Raw genomic sequence first — 19,012 nt, forward strand, 5'->3', positions numbered from 1 at the left:
CCAGGGTACCGTTTCATGAAAATTGTCAACCCTGACAAGTTGTCAGTCTCTGACAATCACCATGGTAACAGTCAGTGACCAGAGCATCTCAGCCAATCAAAACCAAGGATTTTAGTGAAATTGTCAGAGACTGACAACTTGTCAGGGCTGAGAACTTTGATGAAACAGTGCCCAGAGGAATTCTAATAGTCCTTTTAGGGTCATAAAAGATGGTGTATTACAACCACTGATTATCTTCAACACCTCTGAATGACCTTATTTCATAATAATTGACAAAATGATTGTGTGTGTGGTTTTTTTTTCCCTCCTGCATTGCAGCTGATCCCCACCCACCAGTCAGGTGGCGGTGTATGTCGGGATGCCTCAAAGTCCTACAAGGCTACAGTTATCCATGCTGCCAAGGTATTGTACACAAATTATTCTCTTTTTGAAGTGACATGCACTGCTGCTGGACTGTGTAACTGAATTAAATGTGTCTAGTGGTGTGTTTGGATTATGCCCCAAGTAAGGACATTTTACTGAAAACAAGAGTTTGTCTTATTATGTAATATCAATATCTACTCATATGAAATTAAGACTTACTGCCTGTTATCAAAATGATGGGAAATTGAGATAAACATGTTTTGTACACTGTATGTCTATCATCAGTAGTGTGAGTACCATGTAAACTGTTATGCAGTGAATATTATTTCTACTTCTAAGCAAAAAAAATAAAATAAAAATTAGAAATGCTCTCATAGTCAATCTCTACATTTGCGAGTGGCTACATTGTAAACACAATTCCTTCTTTCTAAATTGAGGGTGAGTATACAAATGTAAATACTGAAATCAGGAAGCCAATGATGTTCAGTCCATATGTGCAAATTGATACACCACTCCAAAAACACAACCCTCTGTTCAGCTATGCACAGATGTGTGCATGATCCGTCTACCAGCACCCACCGCCTACACGCCCAATAGCTTATTTTAGATTGCTTGCATGACTCTCGTTCTGATATGGTTGATATGACTAGGTGCTGATTTGATGGGGCTCTTCATTTACAGATATGTACACATACATAATGTACAGATGGGTTTGTCGTTGTTTTTGTGGTAGTGAATTTTGGGATTTTTTTCTTTTTTTTGGGGGGGGGGGCAATGTATGGTTAATTTGAGAATATGTTTTTATTTTTTCAGATGTTTTTGTTTTCTCTCTACAAATCTAAATTGTCTGTTTGATTTCAGTAGATACATTGTAAATCTGATTACCAAGATACTCCTTGTATGCTAATTGTGTGGCATACTCCGTGAAAGGTTTATATTGTGCAGTGAGGGTCCAGGTCAAGTACCCTGAAACTACTCCATCAACAATTACACTCTCAAACAATTCAGGAAAGATAAAAAATTCAAGGATTTTTCTGCCAAAGTGGACATTAATACAATAGCACACACCCTACAAGTGACATGTTTAATTTTCATGCTCACTTTTATGAACACAGAAATAAAGTTTTTGCATTACCTGGTACAAAATATGAAGTTCACTAAACCATACATACTTCGGCTATCATCAGTATTAATCTCTTACAGAATTGAATATGAATATTCAGTTACGATCTACATCGAATATCTTTTTCTTTATTAGCTGCAGGGCAAAATGTATCTACCCACACATTGTTTCACGCTGTACACCTGCAAGTATCAATGGCTTTTGACATGCTGTTGTGTTTGGACTCTTGTATGGCCATGAAAAAAGTACCTTTTGTCAGTTAATACCTTGATTAAGAGTTTCAGCCAGTGTCACTCTTTGTGTGCTATTCTAGATTATGCACTTGAAAAAATCTCACACCTTCTGCCTTGGTGCCTACATGTATATCATGGACAATCACATGCAAACAAAAAAGTAATAATAGTCGACAATTTTACATGTCTAGTGAAGCATGCAGTAGACGTGTAGAGATGTTGGTAAACGTTGTCATTCATATCATGTGGAATACATGCTTTGAAAAATTATGTAATGTTTATGTTTCTTCTGTTATTCCCTATGTAGGCTATCACCAAAGGAATCTCTGTGTTCAGTGAGTCCCTGGGCAAGTATGCCTCCTCCAAGCTGTCCAACTCCCCTCCCCGCTCTCCAGAGAGCCCTGGGGAGAAGGCGACTACCAGTCCTCCCCACAAACAGGGTACACCTGGGGTGGTAACAGTGGTTGATGCTTGTTCATTGGAGGGGGAGGTAAGTTCTGGATTTTTACCAGCCAGTCAAATGGGTTATTAACACCAGTATACCATGTGCATAGAGAATTGAGTTGTCATTCAAAGATATTTTGCTTCAAGAGCAAAATTTAAGTTCTTTAAAGGGTGTGTACAGTTCTGGTCGAGGTAAAGATTTAGCTTTTAACATTTTGTGAGATATTCAGAAACCACTCTATGAGATGTCAAGGAGCATGCAGTTCTAAAGGGTATCAAAAGTTTATTCGATGAAAATCGGTTTTGAAATGGCTGAGATATCCAAAAACAAAGTGAGACAAAGAGATACTAATAAAGTTGGGGCATGTCGCCTTTTATTATTAGCACTTTTTTGGATATCTCAGCCATTTGAAAACCAATTTTCATCAAATAAACGTCGAATCCTTCTTAAAATTACATGCTCTTTCATATTTCATAAGAGGCTTTTCATTATCTCACTTAGGAATGTTCAAAACATGAAACCCTACCTCAACCAGTACTGTACAGTCCCTTTAAATCACTAAAATTTTGATCTGTTGCAGTTGGCCAGCTTAATGGTGTATTAATATTTGTGGATATTTTTCCTCTAAGGACCTATTTTTTAGACATGCTGACCCACCCACCTGTATGTGTTTAATGCATTTCAGTTCTTTGAAGGCATGTTTTCATGCATTGCTTGTGCAATGTTAGAAAGTTTTGAGATAAGCCTTCTGGTTCTGAGGAAAAGTCTTTGAATAGAGGTTTGAATAAAATTTGAATATGTTTGTAAAAACTGCTCAGTCAACCAATAGTCTCACTCACTGTTTTTCTCATGTATTTTACCCCGCCACATCAGTTTAATGTCAGTGACGACAGTCCCGGGGACGGCATCGTGGCCCACTTCCTGGCCCACCTCAACGAGCCCATCACAGCAATGACCTTTGACCCCAGCGGGCGGCTACTGTTCACTGCGGGGGCCCAGGGTCATGTCTTTCACATATTCCGCATCACTAGCCACCCCTGCAGGTCGGGCCTTGGTGCCGTCCACCACCTCTACATTCTCTACAGGGGAGACACTGCTGCTAAGGTTGGTGGTCTAGATATTTCTAATACGTTGTCGGTGCTTTCAGTTTTCCCTTTTGTTTATAAATGTAAACATTTTGTCACTGGCTGTCGGGTCCATACTTTGGCTGACGCTACGGGCAAATGATTAAGGTGATCCTATGCACCCATGTGGAATAGCGGAGGTCAAGTGGAGTTACTGTGCAGCAGGCACAGGTAGAGAGTACTAGTTAACATGCAATGATCACAGCTAATTTTTCCCTTTTTAAATCAACTAGAGCATTGACACTTCACACTAGAAATGCTTATATTTTCAGAGCTTATAAATTGATGTTTCCTTTCCCAACACATAACAATTGATGAGAAAATCTACAAAATTATAATGGTAGTGTGGAGAGAGTAAGGTGCTCCATGCTTTTCATGTACAATCAATAAATTTTGCTCTGTGCATCGGCTCGGTGTCATCAACAAATTGCTACGGGAAATTGAATAGCTCCGCTGCCGTCAAGTTTGTACAGTTACCTGCGATAGGGAAAATTTAACATTATTCCTAGTAATGAGTTATACTTTTTCAATGTCCACAGTCATTCAGTGTAACATGTTGTTGTTGGACACTTTTATTTTGTTTTCAAATGATTGGTTCAATGTCATCTCAGTTTGATTCATGATGATTAGATCCTTCAATGATTAGCATGATTGAAGATGGTTTCAGTTGGTTAATCACAGAATTTTTAACATGCTTAAGGCATTCTGTTTGTTTTCAGGTACACATAGTCTCTCTTCAAGACCAAAATATGTCTAACTCATTGAATAAGTCTATTTATTCGGGATCTGGGGGCTGGGGTGTTCTCTGTGTTTTAACCACACTTACTTATTGTGTAACTTATTGTATAACTTTGCAACAAGTTTCTAAGGTGCATGTTCAACAGTTATATCTCCTATCACTCGCGGAAAATGCTTTCCATGAGACTTTGAAATCTTGACGATACTACAGTGTCTGCCAAGATTGCCCCCGTGTGGTCAATGTTACAATGCCCTGCATTCAAACTTCTGTCTCATTCTGCACCGATTCTTTCACAGGTTCAGCATGTGTCCTTCACCAATGATAGCCGCTGGGTGGCTGTTAGTACTATGAGGGAGACCACTCACGTCTTTCCTATCACTCCTTACGGAGGTAGGCTACCAACCCTTTGTTACAGAGGCATATAATAACTGTAGAAGGCAGCTTGGTATATGATGTTTTCACAGTAGGGAGTTTCAAACGTGATGTACACTATATACGGTAAAAGTGGATATTTTCGCGTGAGTAAATTTTCGCTCTTGGCCGGGTAAAATGGATTTCGTGTGTTTTTAATTCCATGGAATCAGGACATTAACCACTGGAACATATGGCATGTGAAAATATTTGCGTGCTTTTATTTTCGCGCTAGCATTATTCGCATGCTTTCATTTTCACACTAGCGTCTGTTTGCGTGAAATGCGCAAAATTTCCAAACTTCCACTTTTACAGTATAGCAATTTAGTTGACAGAATGAAAAGTTGTGGGTGTTGAAATCCTTTGGTAACAATGCATGGGTCTTGTATACACAATGTATGTTATGGTGGTTTTCTTTTCATGAATATAACAAGTCAAGGGCTGTTCGCAAATCCACAACACACCAAATACTGCCTTTCATATCACATTTTTGCAATTCAATCTTGTGAAAGGAAATTTTTACTAACTTTGTTTCCCGAAAACGGATTATACTGATTTTTCACAAATTCACGTTTTTGTCTGTAACTAGCCTCGATTCTTTATATATTATGGTGTATACGGTATACAGTGCTATTTCTTTATTGAATTCACCCTCCTAAATATCAATGACTCATCAGCTATCAATGGTATGACTTAAATCAATACACAGTGCCAGAAAATACTAACTCTACAAGCAGCAGTTTCATTGCAGTAGTGTTTCCTTTGAAACAGCTATTACCCCCATTTATGTGTCATTAGATGAGTCTTATATTGCTGAGAGATGAGATTTGTGACTACTTTAGAATAGGAAGTGGTTATGATGCAGTCCACAATCCCAGGAAATAAATGTTTTGTGAGTATTGGTATGAGGAAGTAAGTGTAATGCAGGTATTAATGTAGGGAAACGTATAGTTCAGATATCAGAGATGCCAAATGTTGCTTCGTTCTCATGTCTGTACTGTGTTTTGGGGGGGGGGGGGTTTGGCCAAAAATATTGCAGGTTTCAGTAAAAATCCTGTTTTTCTTAAATTATGTTACTTTACATGTCTATTGTATGAAATGTAAAAAAGCTGTTTTCCCACCAAAAATACACATTTTCAGCCCTCAGAATACTGCAATACTGCTTACAAGGTTGGTGTAGTGCCAGTCACCACTACCCATCTCTGAGATATTAGCGAACTTTAGATCTGCGAGGGGAACGCCAAGACGACGCAGCCTCCCAGATTTAACAGTGGAAACAGCTGTCTCGCACATGTGCAGAACACCATCTTTTACCTAATTAGCATTGTCTAAGCGTTTGCGTCACAGATCTAGGGCTCACTATTAATGTGGGGAGGTTAGTGTTATATAGGCATTTCTCCATTTACGGTGAATGATTGATTCTTCACTTCCCTATTCCCATGCCTTGAAGGACACGTCTGTGCAAGGACCCACACATCTCAGAAGATTGTGAACAAGGAGAGCCGCTTTCACAAGAGTGCCGGGCTGGAGGAACTGGAGGAGACGGGAAGGTGGAGCCCCGTCCATGGCTTGTCAGAGAGCCCAACATCATCAGGTAAGGTCACCATATCTTTGGGGACTGGAAAAGGTTGTCTTTGCCAATATGAATGACTATTTTAATGAACAGTAGCAACAAGAACAACAGTTTTGAAGTCCACAGTACAGACTAGTGTGCTGTCATAAAATATGACAATGCATCTCAAAACCAACAAAAAGTTGCATCCCTTGATTTTATGTGAGGACTCAAAAAAGGTGAGAAGGCTCAACCCAATCGATCTTGAGTTTTTCATAGTTTCTGAAAGTGCTCTTCATCTTCTACGTTATTATTCCTAAGTTTAGGATCATTAAATGAATTGGAAAATGTGTTTTCAGTCTTTTTTTCTGCAACCTCTTTTTTTTTTTTTTTTTGTAGAGTATTGTGATCAGGTATGTCTTAGAAGACCCCTTTTCATTTCTTGAAAATCCTTTGCACACTCTTCACTTTCAACTCTAAAAGATTTTGATAGGATAATGCTACTGCTTTGAAAGTTGATGTTCTATCATGGACAGATTGTGTTGATAGAGCGTGCTCAATAAGCTTAATCTGATAATCCCTTCATTGTTGTTGCTTGGGTGGTTTACACGCTGTTTTTTGTCCCAATCATCACGCAGCTAGCCATGGCTTGGTAAAGATTATGCGCTTGAATAGACCCTGTACTTCAGAGCCTCTTTTCTCAGTTCACCTTATTTCAGAGTGTGTGCTTTCTTTTAAGTATTTAGATAGGTTAGGAGAGTCCATTTGAATTGAGTTATACAGCATTTTAAAGATAAGAGTCTGCTCTTTTAGAATCTGCCCTCGACCAAAAATCCATGTCTGGCGACTTTTTGTTGGTTTTGGGATGCAGGGTCACAATGTTAATCAATCATAATGTTTGTGTGTAGCCAAGCAGCATGATGTCATGTGAGAGTGGAAATATTTTGTGTGCCTCTATGACAGAGTGGTTTTGAAGGTATTGTGTTATGAGGCTGTCTTTCCATCAGTCTGTCGGTCCATTAGTACTAAACTGCCTCTCGTAACTATGATTTTAGGTAACTGAGGCATGATGGTAGAAGATATGCTCAGTTACCAGTCGCAAAAAAATTGTATTTGTTGCAAAATTCTGAAGGAAATAGTTAAATATAAAAATGCATCCATAAAGATGTAAATTAACACATGAATTAAAAGACTAATGAAAGATTGAGGCATGATATCCTACCTTGACACAGTACATGCATGCAGCATGTGCAAGAAAACGGGATCCACACAAAGCTCTATATGTAACTTTGTGTATGTGTATGTGTTTGTCCAGTCAGGAAGCAAAATAAAGAAATAGAGATATCATGATACACTCAGTGAGCTGCCTTAAATCACTTCTCTGTTCATACAGTGAATGAAGACCAAAGGGTGCATTGTATGACAAAGCCCTGTTCATATACTTGACATGGTACATATACATACAAGACTTTCTCTGCCTCACACCATCAGGTTTCCACACACCAGACTCCATCGCCTCCATACCACACAACAGCACCCTGAACGTTGCCATCGGTAACCCCCGCCTGCCTCCCTACCCCCAGACCATCACCATCCTACCCCTGGAGCAGATCAAACTCTCCACCACCCTGGGAGCAGTAGCCACCAGCATGGCTGGCTCCACCAAGGCGGGGCGGGGGAAGTCCCCCTCCCAAGCCTCAGGGGTCAGTGAATACTCAGGCCTGTCCACATGCTTTGCTACATCCAGGGGACACGTGCAGGGAGCTGGCCAGGTGTCAAGGGAGAAAGGTAATTGTGGAAGGTGTTCTCTGGTCTGTTCTGAGTTATGTCACCTCCAATACTTAGTAATATACCTTTGTTTCCTTTTAGCAAAGGCTTGCATCACGCGATGGGTACATTCTACAGAGCAGTCGGGCAGCAGTGCCATCATTGACACCAGGAACCTGGTGGCTTGTGTATTAAGTCTGTGGAGATTTAAGAATTCAGTATGGAATGGGTTAATTGTATTCTTTGAAGAAGGTTTTATTGACTTGATCTGCTAATCATTTAACCCATGCAACAGGGAGATGGGTAAAAAATGACAAATCATCTCATCAAGTACATTCTTTGCCTTGTTTTGTTGATTGTTAGTTTTGATGTTCTGTCAAAATTATGAGTTGCTGGAGGAAAGGGTAACTCTAATGGCATTTAATATTTTAACTTTGAGTCAATGAAGTGCATCATGCACACAAACAAGTGTTTTTGTGGGGGTTTTTTCAGATACCTTGGGCAGGGAAAGTTGTATGTGCTTCTAGCTTGTGTAGAAACAGGGCAAGATATTTTTCTTTGGAATTTAAAGAATCACATTTTGCATTAAATTTTTGTTCTACAGCAATGCCATATTGATGTAACAGAAAAAGAGAACAAGAATTATGCAATCATGGAAAGAAAAACATACAGACAAATGTGAGAGCAACAGATAGATATATATTCAGGGAAGCTTCGTCTTTCTCTCCCTTCCTCTCTTTCTTTTTCATCTATGTTCATCTATCTGTCTATCTATCTATCTATCTAACTAACTAACTAACTAACTAACTGTCTATCTATCCATCTATGAAGCTATCTGTCTGTTTATTTATTTGCATGTTATACTGATTAACAAAATTCTGGCAGTGAGTTATTTTTATGGCAACTGATTGACAAGTTGTTCTACATCCACATACTTAAAAGCATCGAATTAATAAGTGTGTAGTAGTTGCCATGATAAAAAATCATGGGCATAGATACTAGGGCAGGATTCAACCTACGACCTCCTGATCACTGAACAGGCATCCTATCCACTAGCTAAGACACCGAGCTTCCACATGACAGCGCGCTTCCGCATAACAGCCAGTGCTGGTTCTAATCCTGATAGCATGCATCGGGTACTGCATATTTATTAAAATAAATGAAATTCTTTTGTTGAGTTGATTTTATTGCAACTGATTGACAAATTACCCTACATTGACGTAGATAAGTCTATTATATTCATCTACCTACTACTGCCTTTCCTGTGATGTGTAGATGTGACCAAATCATCATCAGTGCCGTCTCTCTTCATCATGTCGTGCCATGGAGTGCTGGTGGAGTATTTCTTAGAGCCCAGGGCCTCCCAGCCAGCCAGTGTCAAGAAGGGGGATGACTCCCCTCTGGAGCTCAGTGCAATCATGACTGCCCAGTGGGCACTGCAGAGGTCTGTTCACACCCACCTGGTATCCTCATCAGAGATTAGACCTGAAATCAGCTCTCTGTTTATTCATACGTAAATGTGACCACGCATCACAAAACCAACAAAAAGTTTTATGTTCTGATTTTATGTGAGGGCTCAAAATAGGAAAAACTGATCAACATAGTCAATCTTGAGTTTTTTAGATCTTCTGAAAGAGCAATTCTTCTACTTTATTGTAACGTGTGGGATCATGAAATGAATCTGAAATTGTGTTTTTAGCAGTTTATCTAGAACACTTTCTTTCTTCTTCTTTTTTTTTTTTTGGGGGGGGGGGGGGCAGGGATAGATTAGTAACTTTCCTCATAACTTGTTTGCCACCTCTGTTTTGCTACAGACACATCGCGTCATCAGAGTGTCATATGAGGATAACAGGCAATAGTCTAGTGCATCTCTTCACGGATGATGGTGAGCAGTCCTTACTTGCCACTCAAGGTGTGTTCACATCGAGCCTCTTTTCTCCTCTCTTCTACTCTATCTGTCTTTCTTTCGGATTCTCTGTCAAATCATTTTAATCACCACTGTCATGATGAAATGTAATTACTCTGTTAAAAATGAAAAATTCAAAGTTATTCTCAAGTGTGCTGCAAAGTTGCAGTTGTTCTCATGTGTTTATCTAACCGTCATCTTTATTTTCTGTCAAAGCTGCATTTCAAGCCGTGCATTTGATTGAAGGTGTTCTGTAATCCGTACTTCGATGATAATGTTTATTTTGGAAAGACAGATTAGTGGTCATGAGTACTTTCTGTATTTTTTTTTTCTTTTTTATGACAGTGTGAAAGTATCATCCGTCACAAATTTCTGCAGACATTAAGACACTGAGTCAGAAAATTACTAATTTTTACAACAAATTTGTAAGAAAGTGATTTACAATAAAAAAAAAAAAAGGTAGTTTGCAATTTGCTGCAGGCTTGCCGAATGGAGAGAGAGAGAAAAAAAAAGGGAAAAAAAAAGATTGCCATTTCCCTAAAGGTTGTTGTGCTTAGATTTATTTAATTTCATCCTCAGTTTGATGTGTTAAAATTGAATACAAGAGAGGAAGCGTGTATTTTAGATTTAGAGGCTGTCATTCTCTCTCCTTCAACCAATGACTCTACCACCTGTCTCTCCACAGGGTCTTTTTACCAGTCCCTCCCCAGGAACGAGTCCTGTGAGAGTCTCACCTCGGCCCACAGTAGCAGCCAGGACAGTGACTTCGATGAACCCTGGCTAGCACAGGTCAGTTTAGGGGACCCAGAAATGGGTTGGCAACAGTTCATGGAATATAGGAGCTGTTTGCGGCTCAGTGAATTCAACCGTAGACTGTCATTCATGAGATCCTTGGTTCATGCCCCCTGTTAGCAGGCATAGTGCCCCCTATGCAAGGCAGTTTTTCCTCATTAGCTGGACTTTGGGAGGGTCTCCTGGAGCCACCGGTCCTGTGGTTGCCTGGTTACATGTACATGAGTACATTCCTTACAAAATGGCCAGGCAAAGTTCATCATATTTCTGTTCTATTCAATTCAATTTAAATCCACAAATATTCATATGGTATGAATGGAGAACTTGATCAGTGGTTGTATGCAGCTACACTCTCGTACATAGCAAAATATCATTTGAGAAGAGTTGTGATCAGTATGTAGGTTTTAGAAATTCAAAATTTGCTCTTTAATCTAATTCCACCACAATCACTTCATATATGAAATTCTCTTGTTTCCAATATAATTGCTGCTTGTAGATATTGCAAACACAAGGGATAATGACAGATTAGGCACAAATCAATTTTCACAGCTGAGATGTATGCAAATCTTGATTGCAAGTGTTTCAGAAGTCTTGTTTACTTCAAGAAATTTAGAACTACTCATATACCTTTAGCAGACACCCAATTGATGATGATGAGAGTGGAGGGTTGTATATCTTAACATAGCAATGGGCAGCATCCCCAGACTGTAACATACAAATTTACAACCCTTTGTTTGTCACCAGGTTGAAATGGTAACACACGCTGGCCCACACCGTCACCTATGGATGGGACCACAATTTGTCTTCAAGACGGTGCCCCAGCCAAGCAGTACCACCATTCTCTCCTCCAGCTCTTCGGCGCTCCTCACTGAGGGGCAGGAAACCAACCGCTCTGCCATGGACATGACCGTTGATGATGTTGACCTTCGCTCCCTCAGGTGAGAACTCGCTGATGCACAGCTCTGCTACAATTCTTCTAAAATAAAATTGGCCATCATTCACAAGGTTGTTGCCAGATGTTTACCTCTGTTGCTACAAACATCAATATTTTGGTGAGTATTCTCTGTTCGAAGCCCTGGTGAGGAAACTTGACCCTATCCATTCCAAAGTTTTTAGTTGCTTAGTTTAACACTTTCAGAGAGTAAAAAGCTTAAGATGTATTTCATGCTTGGTGTGTTTCACACCATACTACTACTGTAGTACAATATAAAAACTTTGCTGGAGATGATGAAGTTTCTTATGCAGGATTTGGCTGAGCATACTCCATCCATTATTTGTGAGGTATTCCAAAGGGCCACCCTTAAGAGGTTACTGTTTGCTCTTTTTTTAAAAGATTCAATGGAACAAGCTCATTTCGATTCATTTTGTCATTCACAGGATCCAGCCGTTGCGATCTGACCCCCTGCCGACCCCGCAGAGCCAAGAGGGCAGAGTTCATAGGTTATCCAGCTGTGAGGGGTCAGCAGGAGCCAGTATAGAGTACGGATCAGGTAAAAACTAACTCTATTTTGTCATTCATTTTTTACATGTCTAGCCATTTGATAAGTTGCCCAAGATAAATCCAAATTTGAATTCTATAATCCATCAAAAATCAGCAGGAAAAAGTACATTATTGGATATATTTGATAAAAGTGTTCATGATCAGCATACCAAGTTTCTAACAGTCTGGAAGTGTTTAGAAAAAAGAAAAGAAAAAGAAGATATGGCTAACTTTTGTTTGGAAGAATTCATCTAAACCAGAATAATTATGTACATTATTTTTAAAAATGTGCTTGTCAAATATTTGCAAAGTGCTATGTCTCCTTGTCATTACAATCCACACTCTCACTGTTGGGATTGTAATACTGACTGTGGTCCAAGTCAGAAATCATCTTCCTTTGTATCCTGCAGAGGAGGTTTCTCCACTATCATACTTGCCAACTAGTAAGATTTTATCAGATTTAGTAAGATTTTTTACATTAAAAATAGCAAAATCAGATTTTCTGTCAGAGAAATCAGATTTTAAAAAAATATTTAGATATACCTTTCATGTGTGTTTTCTGAAGATTTGACCGAAAGTAAGATTCTTAACTTCAGTTTGCATATAAAATAAGATTTTTGCAATCCACGAGTAAGATATTTCATCTTGAAATGTTGGCAGGTATGCACTATTTACATTTTCTTTCCTACACATCAATTGCAAGGAACACCTGAATGACAAGTCAAGATGAGCCAGTTGTCTATCTGAAATGGTTTTGCCCGTTTGTTGTGTATGTTGCAAGGCAAACTTGACCGCACCTCCATGATGGGGGAAGTCCCGGCTCCCTCGAGTTTTCTTTTCCACAGTGACACTGTCAAGTATGACTTACTGGCACTCAAGGAGAGTAAATTTCATATCTGAACTGGATTACCCTGTCTACCATGTATATTTGCTAGGCAAACATGATCATGCTCCCAACATGGGGTGATTCCCTACTCACAATATTTATATAAAAGTTGTCTTTTTCCATAATGACACTGCCAGGAATGGCTTCTTATCACCCAAGAAGAGTAGAAATTTTGTTTGAAAGTTTATTTTCTGTCTGTTGTGTATGTTGCTAGGCATATTTGACCAGGTTTGACTTATTGTCAGCCAAGAAGGATAAATTGTTTATGTGAAATGGTTTCCTCTGTCTGCTTTGTATGTTACCAGGTACATTTGACCATGCCTCCAACCTATTGGAGGTAAGCTGTGGCAGCTGGCCAGAGAGCTACCCCAGCCACCAGCGCAGTAGTGAGATGCTGGAGGAACACCTCAAGCAGACCATCGCTGAGGCCATGGCAGAGTCTCCCATCAGTGAGACAGGCCCCTCAGGAAAGCGCAAAGGTGAGAAACACTTACTACAATTTGTATGTGTCCCTTTTGCAACCCTGGAAATTTGATTCCTTTCGTAATCTGGTATATTCAAGGTAGATGATACAGACCTTTCCTTAGAATAATAAAAGTGGAAAACTTCTATGTGGTGGAGGGGGAAATACTACTACAAATTCCTAATGAATTAATTTGCAACCCCCCAAAATTCCAATCATATTCTCAGTACAAAAGAGGAGCATATTCTCAAGAAATGTGGATTAGTTTTTCAGTTCTTTTGCAAAAATCATGAGTTGTATTACCCTAAGATTTCATACACGATGTTCAGAGACAGTATTTTTCAACCATGCAAAATTTAGTGATGTTTGCAAAAAGGGATATACAACCTTTAAAACAGTTGTGTTCAAATGAACAAATTTTTTCCGAGATAAAAAAACAAACAAACAAAACCTGTGCATGTGACATGTAAATTCATAAACTTGACATTGTCAGGACCCAACAAACCATGCATTGCCAATCAAGACTTTGACATCAGGCTTTTCTGTTGCCTTTTTTTTTCGCTACAATATTTACAAGTGATGACAGTTAAATTTTCACCATCCATTAGCATAGAGCATGACGTTATGAAATGAAGTATTTATGACAGGTGTAGAAACATCTGTTGTCATTGAGATTGATGATTCACTGTGCACACTTTATGCCTCCTTAATGCTTAGATTTGTTCTAAAGTACACTAGATACCCTCATAAAATTTGTATGATTAATACTATTGTTATTGTAAGATAAAAAGATTGTGTGATATTAGCTGTATGTATTTAAAAGATGCCCTTTGTGTCAGTGTAACTGAAATAGGATTTAAGTTCTAAGGAATCACTAAAACATGCACCTACCTACTATATAGGTAACACCTCTTATTTTAAGCAATCATTTCTATACCCTCTTTCTATACAAAAAAAAAAAAAACCTTCCTCCCTGACATATTATGCTGATTATAAGTTCAAATCCATATGTTTCAGATTGTTATTGTGTCCCCTTTGTATAGTCCAATTACCCACTGAGCCAGCTATAACCCTGCCATGTAATCAAGCTATCTAACAAAGCATCTCATGGTCTGCATTTTCATCTCCGGTGGAGGTCTTGTTCTATCAAATCTGAAACTTACAGCCTTGTATTTAGTGTTATCATACCCAAGACTTTAATCACTAATATGTATCCAATATTTACCATACACTCCTTTGTTCATCACTAACTATAACTATTGTGTGCTGTGGAATATTTCTACTAACACTTTCCATCTACTTCTTTCATTCATTTGGTTGTTTCCCTCCTGTTAACTGCTACCCTTCCTCCATACTTGTGCTCTCTCCCTCCCACTCTTAAACGGGTGCTCCTCTGCCCCTTTATCTATCTCGTTTGTTGGCTTTTGCATTGTATTCATTACATCTTAACTTTGGGTCCCCTTGCTTGGGTCCCCTGCCTTTAATCTTCATCCCTGCATGCTTTCTGGCAACTCCAATTTCCTCTGCCATTTCACATTTCCTGACATTTATCTCTGTTAAACTCCTTTGACTGCATCTCTTCACCGCCCATCTTGTGATCCTTGACCTTAACCCTTGACCATTCAGGCCAGTTTGCTCCGTTCTGAGTCGAGACCGGGTCTCATCAAACGTGCTTATCCCGCATCTCCCTCAGATTACCACCAGCATCATCAGTCGCCGCATCATCAGCAGCAGCATCCGGTGGAGCTCGTTGCCGACAGCAACGGCATCCTCAGCTCCAGCCCCGGCTCGGCAGACAGCATCCCCCACTCCTTTGAGGCCCGCCTCTCTCCGCAGCACACCATGGACCACATTCTGGTCTTTCCCTCAGCCAGCAGCAGCTCACCGGAGTGCAATTGATGAAGGGCTTGCTTGGGAGGGGTGTTCTGGTAGGGCGCTGTTTTGCCCTACACTAAAGGGAACGTGTATTTGGAGACTATGAGTTAGGTAGACGATTTAGCTACACTTTGCTCTGGCTGTAATCTTTCATAGGGTATATCGGCATTTATTTCCAGAGCATGAGCAAACTATCATTCCTGTTCAGGCATTAAAGTACTTCATGTCCTGCTGACCCATAAAATCCTTCGTTTGCCAGACTCTCGACAAGAGAGCAGCAAACATTTTGTTGCCAAGGGGCAGTCGGCAAAGTCGTATGTACATTGTGTCTGATGTGATAATTTGATACATGCACATTGTATGATGTACATTGTATCTGATGTGATAATTTGATACACGCAGGGTGATATTGAATCTTCTCATTATGATGTTCTGTGGCTTGCGTCAGATTGAGAATTAAGAAACTTGGTTTGTAGCCACATGTCATTCTTGTGACTGCTGTCAGTAAAAAAGGAATCTCAGTATTGTATCAGATGCTGTAGTGTTTTTGAAAGCATGTTTGTGAGAATGGATCTTCTGATGTGATGCTGCTAGACCACTCTGTAGTTTCTTGTATTTGTGTCTCGCTAAATGGACTAGTGGATCGGATGCGGATGGCATTCAGTGAGCCGTGGCTGTTATGGGGTGTTCAGCACAGGAGGGAAAAATGATGCAGGGGTGTGCTGAATTCCATGTGGTGTCAACCTGTTGTCTTGAGAAATGTATTGTTCTAGTAATCAAATATAGGAATCAAAGACAGCAACAGGTGTGAGGTGTGACATCGCTGGCTTGAGTTTGGTTTTTGGAGTCGTACACAGATGCATCCATATGGCATGCTGCTATCAGCCATGTGGTTTAACATGTAATGAGAACCTGGTACCATGCTGAGTGGATGACTAGAAAAGGTGAGAGAGAGTGAAGGAGATATGGGAAGAGATGAAGGAGGGAGTAATGTAGGAAAATGCCTGTTTTTTTACTCAGATTTTTGTTCATTTTCTTCGTTTTCTGCTAGATTTACTCTTTGATGATGACAGAGAGGAAAAGATTGGGACTGGTGGAAGTCGAATGAATTCAGAAAAAAGTGTCTTGAGTTTGGTATCGCAGTAATTCAGCTTTTACATCAGTTATCATTTTTGTTGTTGTTTTATCATGATTGAAGAACTGAAATGATTGTGCCTTGGGGGGCAGGCGAAAGTGAGTGTTTTATAGCGAGTTGTTGTAACTAGACATTGTTCAAATGATTCAGCAGAGTTATCAATCACAGCAAGAATCATTATAGTACAGTCCTCAATTGATAATTTGATTGCTTCATTCCCCATCATCAGTGTTTGGCATCTAATCAGCAAAAACAGCCATCATTGCACCATTTGCTTATAAAGTCACCTTGCTACCCAGTCCTGAACTTGCTGTGCCCTGTAATGAGAGTGCTTCATAATAAGCAGTCGGGGGGGGGGGGGGGGGGGGGGGGGGTTATTTGTAAATATACAGCAAGTATTTCCATTGCTGTCCTTAAAATACACTTGTGCCATACTTTCAAAATTGATATCAAGAAAATTGTGTTTTGGAGGTTGGAAATGAGGTAAACAGGGGTGGGGAAGGGACAGGGGAGATTTGGGAGGAAGAGGAGAAGGAGGAAGGTGTCAGTAACATGATCATTCATGTCAAATCAAAGATCTCATATTAAGAAATCCTGTATGCCTCCTAACATTCTCAGGTGCCCCTTCAGTGTCAATATATACTGTATGTATATCCATGTTTGCCAGTGGAATGCAGGCATTGAGGTCTGGTATGTTGTGCTTGTGGATACTCTCTAACTGTGGTGAAAGAGCAAATGCAGTAATGGGTTGGTCGCAAGCTCATGAATGCACAGTGCAGGTCATCACCCAGTTAAAGGGGATAGCTGGGGGGCGTTTCATCAACGAGTTCGTTGGAGATTTCACCGACAAATTTGCTATCAGCCAATCAGACCAAGGATTTCATTAGCTTTTAACAGTTGTCAGTGTAAATCCTTGCGTCTGATTGGCTGATAGCAAATTTGTCGGTGAAAACCTCCGACGAACTCGTTGATGAAACGCCCCCCAGATGGAGGTGTAGAAAGAGTGGTAGTGAGTTCCTCTCTACTGGAGGTAATTTGAGTGTGGGACTGAGCTTACCACCACTTCAAAACCCCAAAAAGTGTCAGCTAATTTAACTTATAACGGAAGGAATCTTGTGTTTCTAAAGTAGTATTAAACCATTTCCTCTTGTGGTCACCCGTTTCCATCCTGTGGTGAAGAGATTTGTGTGGATGAGTGAATAAAACATGAGCTTCATGTAGCCAGGTTCATGTTACTCATATATGTCACCTTCATGTATTCCTACAACCTTCAAGATTTGGACATTGGACACTGTGTAAATATGACCCATATTATTACATTCAAGCCGGCATTACAATACTTGTGCTTCTTTGTTGACATGAACTCTTATGTATCTAAGATGTCTTGAGGATCATTTCCCCTTCTTAACACCGAAGATCTCATGCGAAGATATTAGGGATGTGGGGAATATCCTGTATTGTCATTCTCTGAGATAGTATTGAAGCCTGTGTAATACTCACAACTCATTTTCTTGCTTGTAATCAGCCTTGTGATTCATACTCCCTCCTACTTCATGTTCAGAGCCTCCAGCTCTCCCGCTTTGGAGCAATTTTCTCAAAATCTCCCCCCCCCCTTTTATGTTGTCATGTGTAATCAAAGATCAGGCTAACATAGCCCCAGAGAGCATCAATAAACCTAGAGCTAAGCCCTAGCTGCAAGAGACATCACACTTTCAGCTCATGTGATTAGAGTTTCCAATTTACTAAGGAGAATTTCCAGTTTGAGAGATACTTTGGGTTGAAGTCTGGTTTGCAGGTTCTTATTCATTGAGAGACTAAAAGGGGCAAACAGTGAACCTGAAGCATTAGACTCTTGACACTTGAGATGCTACAAGGCACATATCATCTGTTGAGAATGATAAGGGCGTTAAGTTGCCACAAAACCCATAGTGTTCAAGACCACTTAACGCCCTTCTCATTCTCAACAGACAATATAAGCTTTACTTGCTGACTGAATACCACATATATTTTGAGATGGTTTTATGTCAGCTAATTTCAAGAGTTGACAGGTATTTGGGAAATCAGCCATATGCCAAAAATTGCTTGTGGTAGCATGAATGCAACATGTATCAACTCCCAGGTTGGAAATCACTAACTTTTCTACCGAAGAAAGGTATGATACTCCATGCTCATTCCATCACTTTGATTCTAGACTGCAAATTTGCACCGAATATGAAATTGTCATGCAAGTCCCAATTCATTAGATATTCAAATGAAATATAAAGCATATTGAAGATTTTGAAAGTAACATGATTGTGCTTCATTGAATATTATGCCGTCATCTCTTGTAACAAATAATTTTGGTAGAACTAGGATATGGCAGTGTGTGATGGGCAGTGGTAATTCTTTATTGGTTATTCTGTGATTCTATGTCATGGCGATGTAAAGAAGATGATCGAAGAGTAACTTTTTTTGTTTTTGTTTTGGGGCTCTTGCATGTCTCTTTGGAAGACAGTACCATAAGTAAACTACATTGTATTTGGTAGGTAGTGAAGCTACTTTTGCAGATTGAGGTATTGGAACACAGACTTTTTGTGTGTGCCTGATCGTGTTGAATTGAACGTGTGTGTGTGTGTGTATGTTTGTTGGCATGTGTGTTTGTTTATGTGTGTTATGGTTTTGTTTTGTGTCTGTGTGTGTGTGTGTATTAGTGTGGGTGTGTACATAGTTGGCATGAAT

General features: G+C 39.7%; 1 protein-coding gene across 1 annotated transcript in view; it reads left to right on the forward strand.

Moving 5' to 3' along the window:
- LOC140226754 (BCAS3 microtubule associated cell migration factor-like) overlaps nucleotides 1-16,629 on the forward strand; it is a 46,148-nt gene extending 29,519 nt beyond the window's left edge. The window contains exons 7-19 of the mRNA XM_072307184.1: nucleotides 319-402; nucleotides 2,027-2,209; nucleotides 3,038-3,268; nucleotides 4,324-4,417; nucleotides 5,889-6,032; nucleotides 7,482-7,778; nucleotides 9,033-9,201; nucleotides 9,572-9,669; nucleotides 10,349-10,452; nucleotides 11,200-11,393; nucleotides 11,833-11,945; nucleotides 13,127-13,300; nucleotides 14,978-16,629. Coding sequence (XP_072163285.1) covers nucleotides 319-402; nucleotides 2,027-2,209; nucleotides 3,038-3,268; nucleotides 4,324-4,417; nucleotides 5,889-6,032; nucleotides 7,482-7,778; nucleotides 9,033-9,201; nucleotides 9,572-9,669; nucleotides 10,349-10,452; nucleotides 11,200-11,393; nucleotides 11,833-11,945; nucleotides 13,127-13,300; nucleotides 14,978-15,183 — 2,091 coding nt within the window. The 3' untranslated portion in view covers nucleotides 15,184-16,629. The remainder of the gene's footprint in view (nucleotides 1-318; nucleotides 403-2,026; nucleotides 2,210-3,037; nucleotides 3,269-4,323; nucleotides 4,418-5,888; nucleotides 6,033-7,481; nucleotides 7,779-9,032; nucleotides 9,202-9,571; nucleotides 9,670-10,348; nucleotides 10,453-11,199; nucleotides 11,394-11,832; nucleotides 11,946-13,126; nucleotides 13,301-14,977) is intronic.
- The last annotated feature ends 2,383 nt before the right edge of the window (nucleotides 16,630-19,012 follow it).

This window comes from Diadema setosum, chromosome 4, assembly GCF_964275005.1.
Source record: "Diadema setosum chromosome 4, eeDiaSeto1, whole genome shotgun sequence".
Classification (NCBI taxonomy): domain Eukaryota; kingdom Metazoa; phylum Echinodermata; class Echinoidea; order Diadematoida; family Diadematidae; genus Diadema; species Diadema setosum.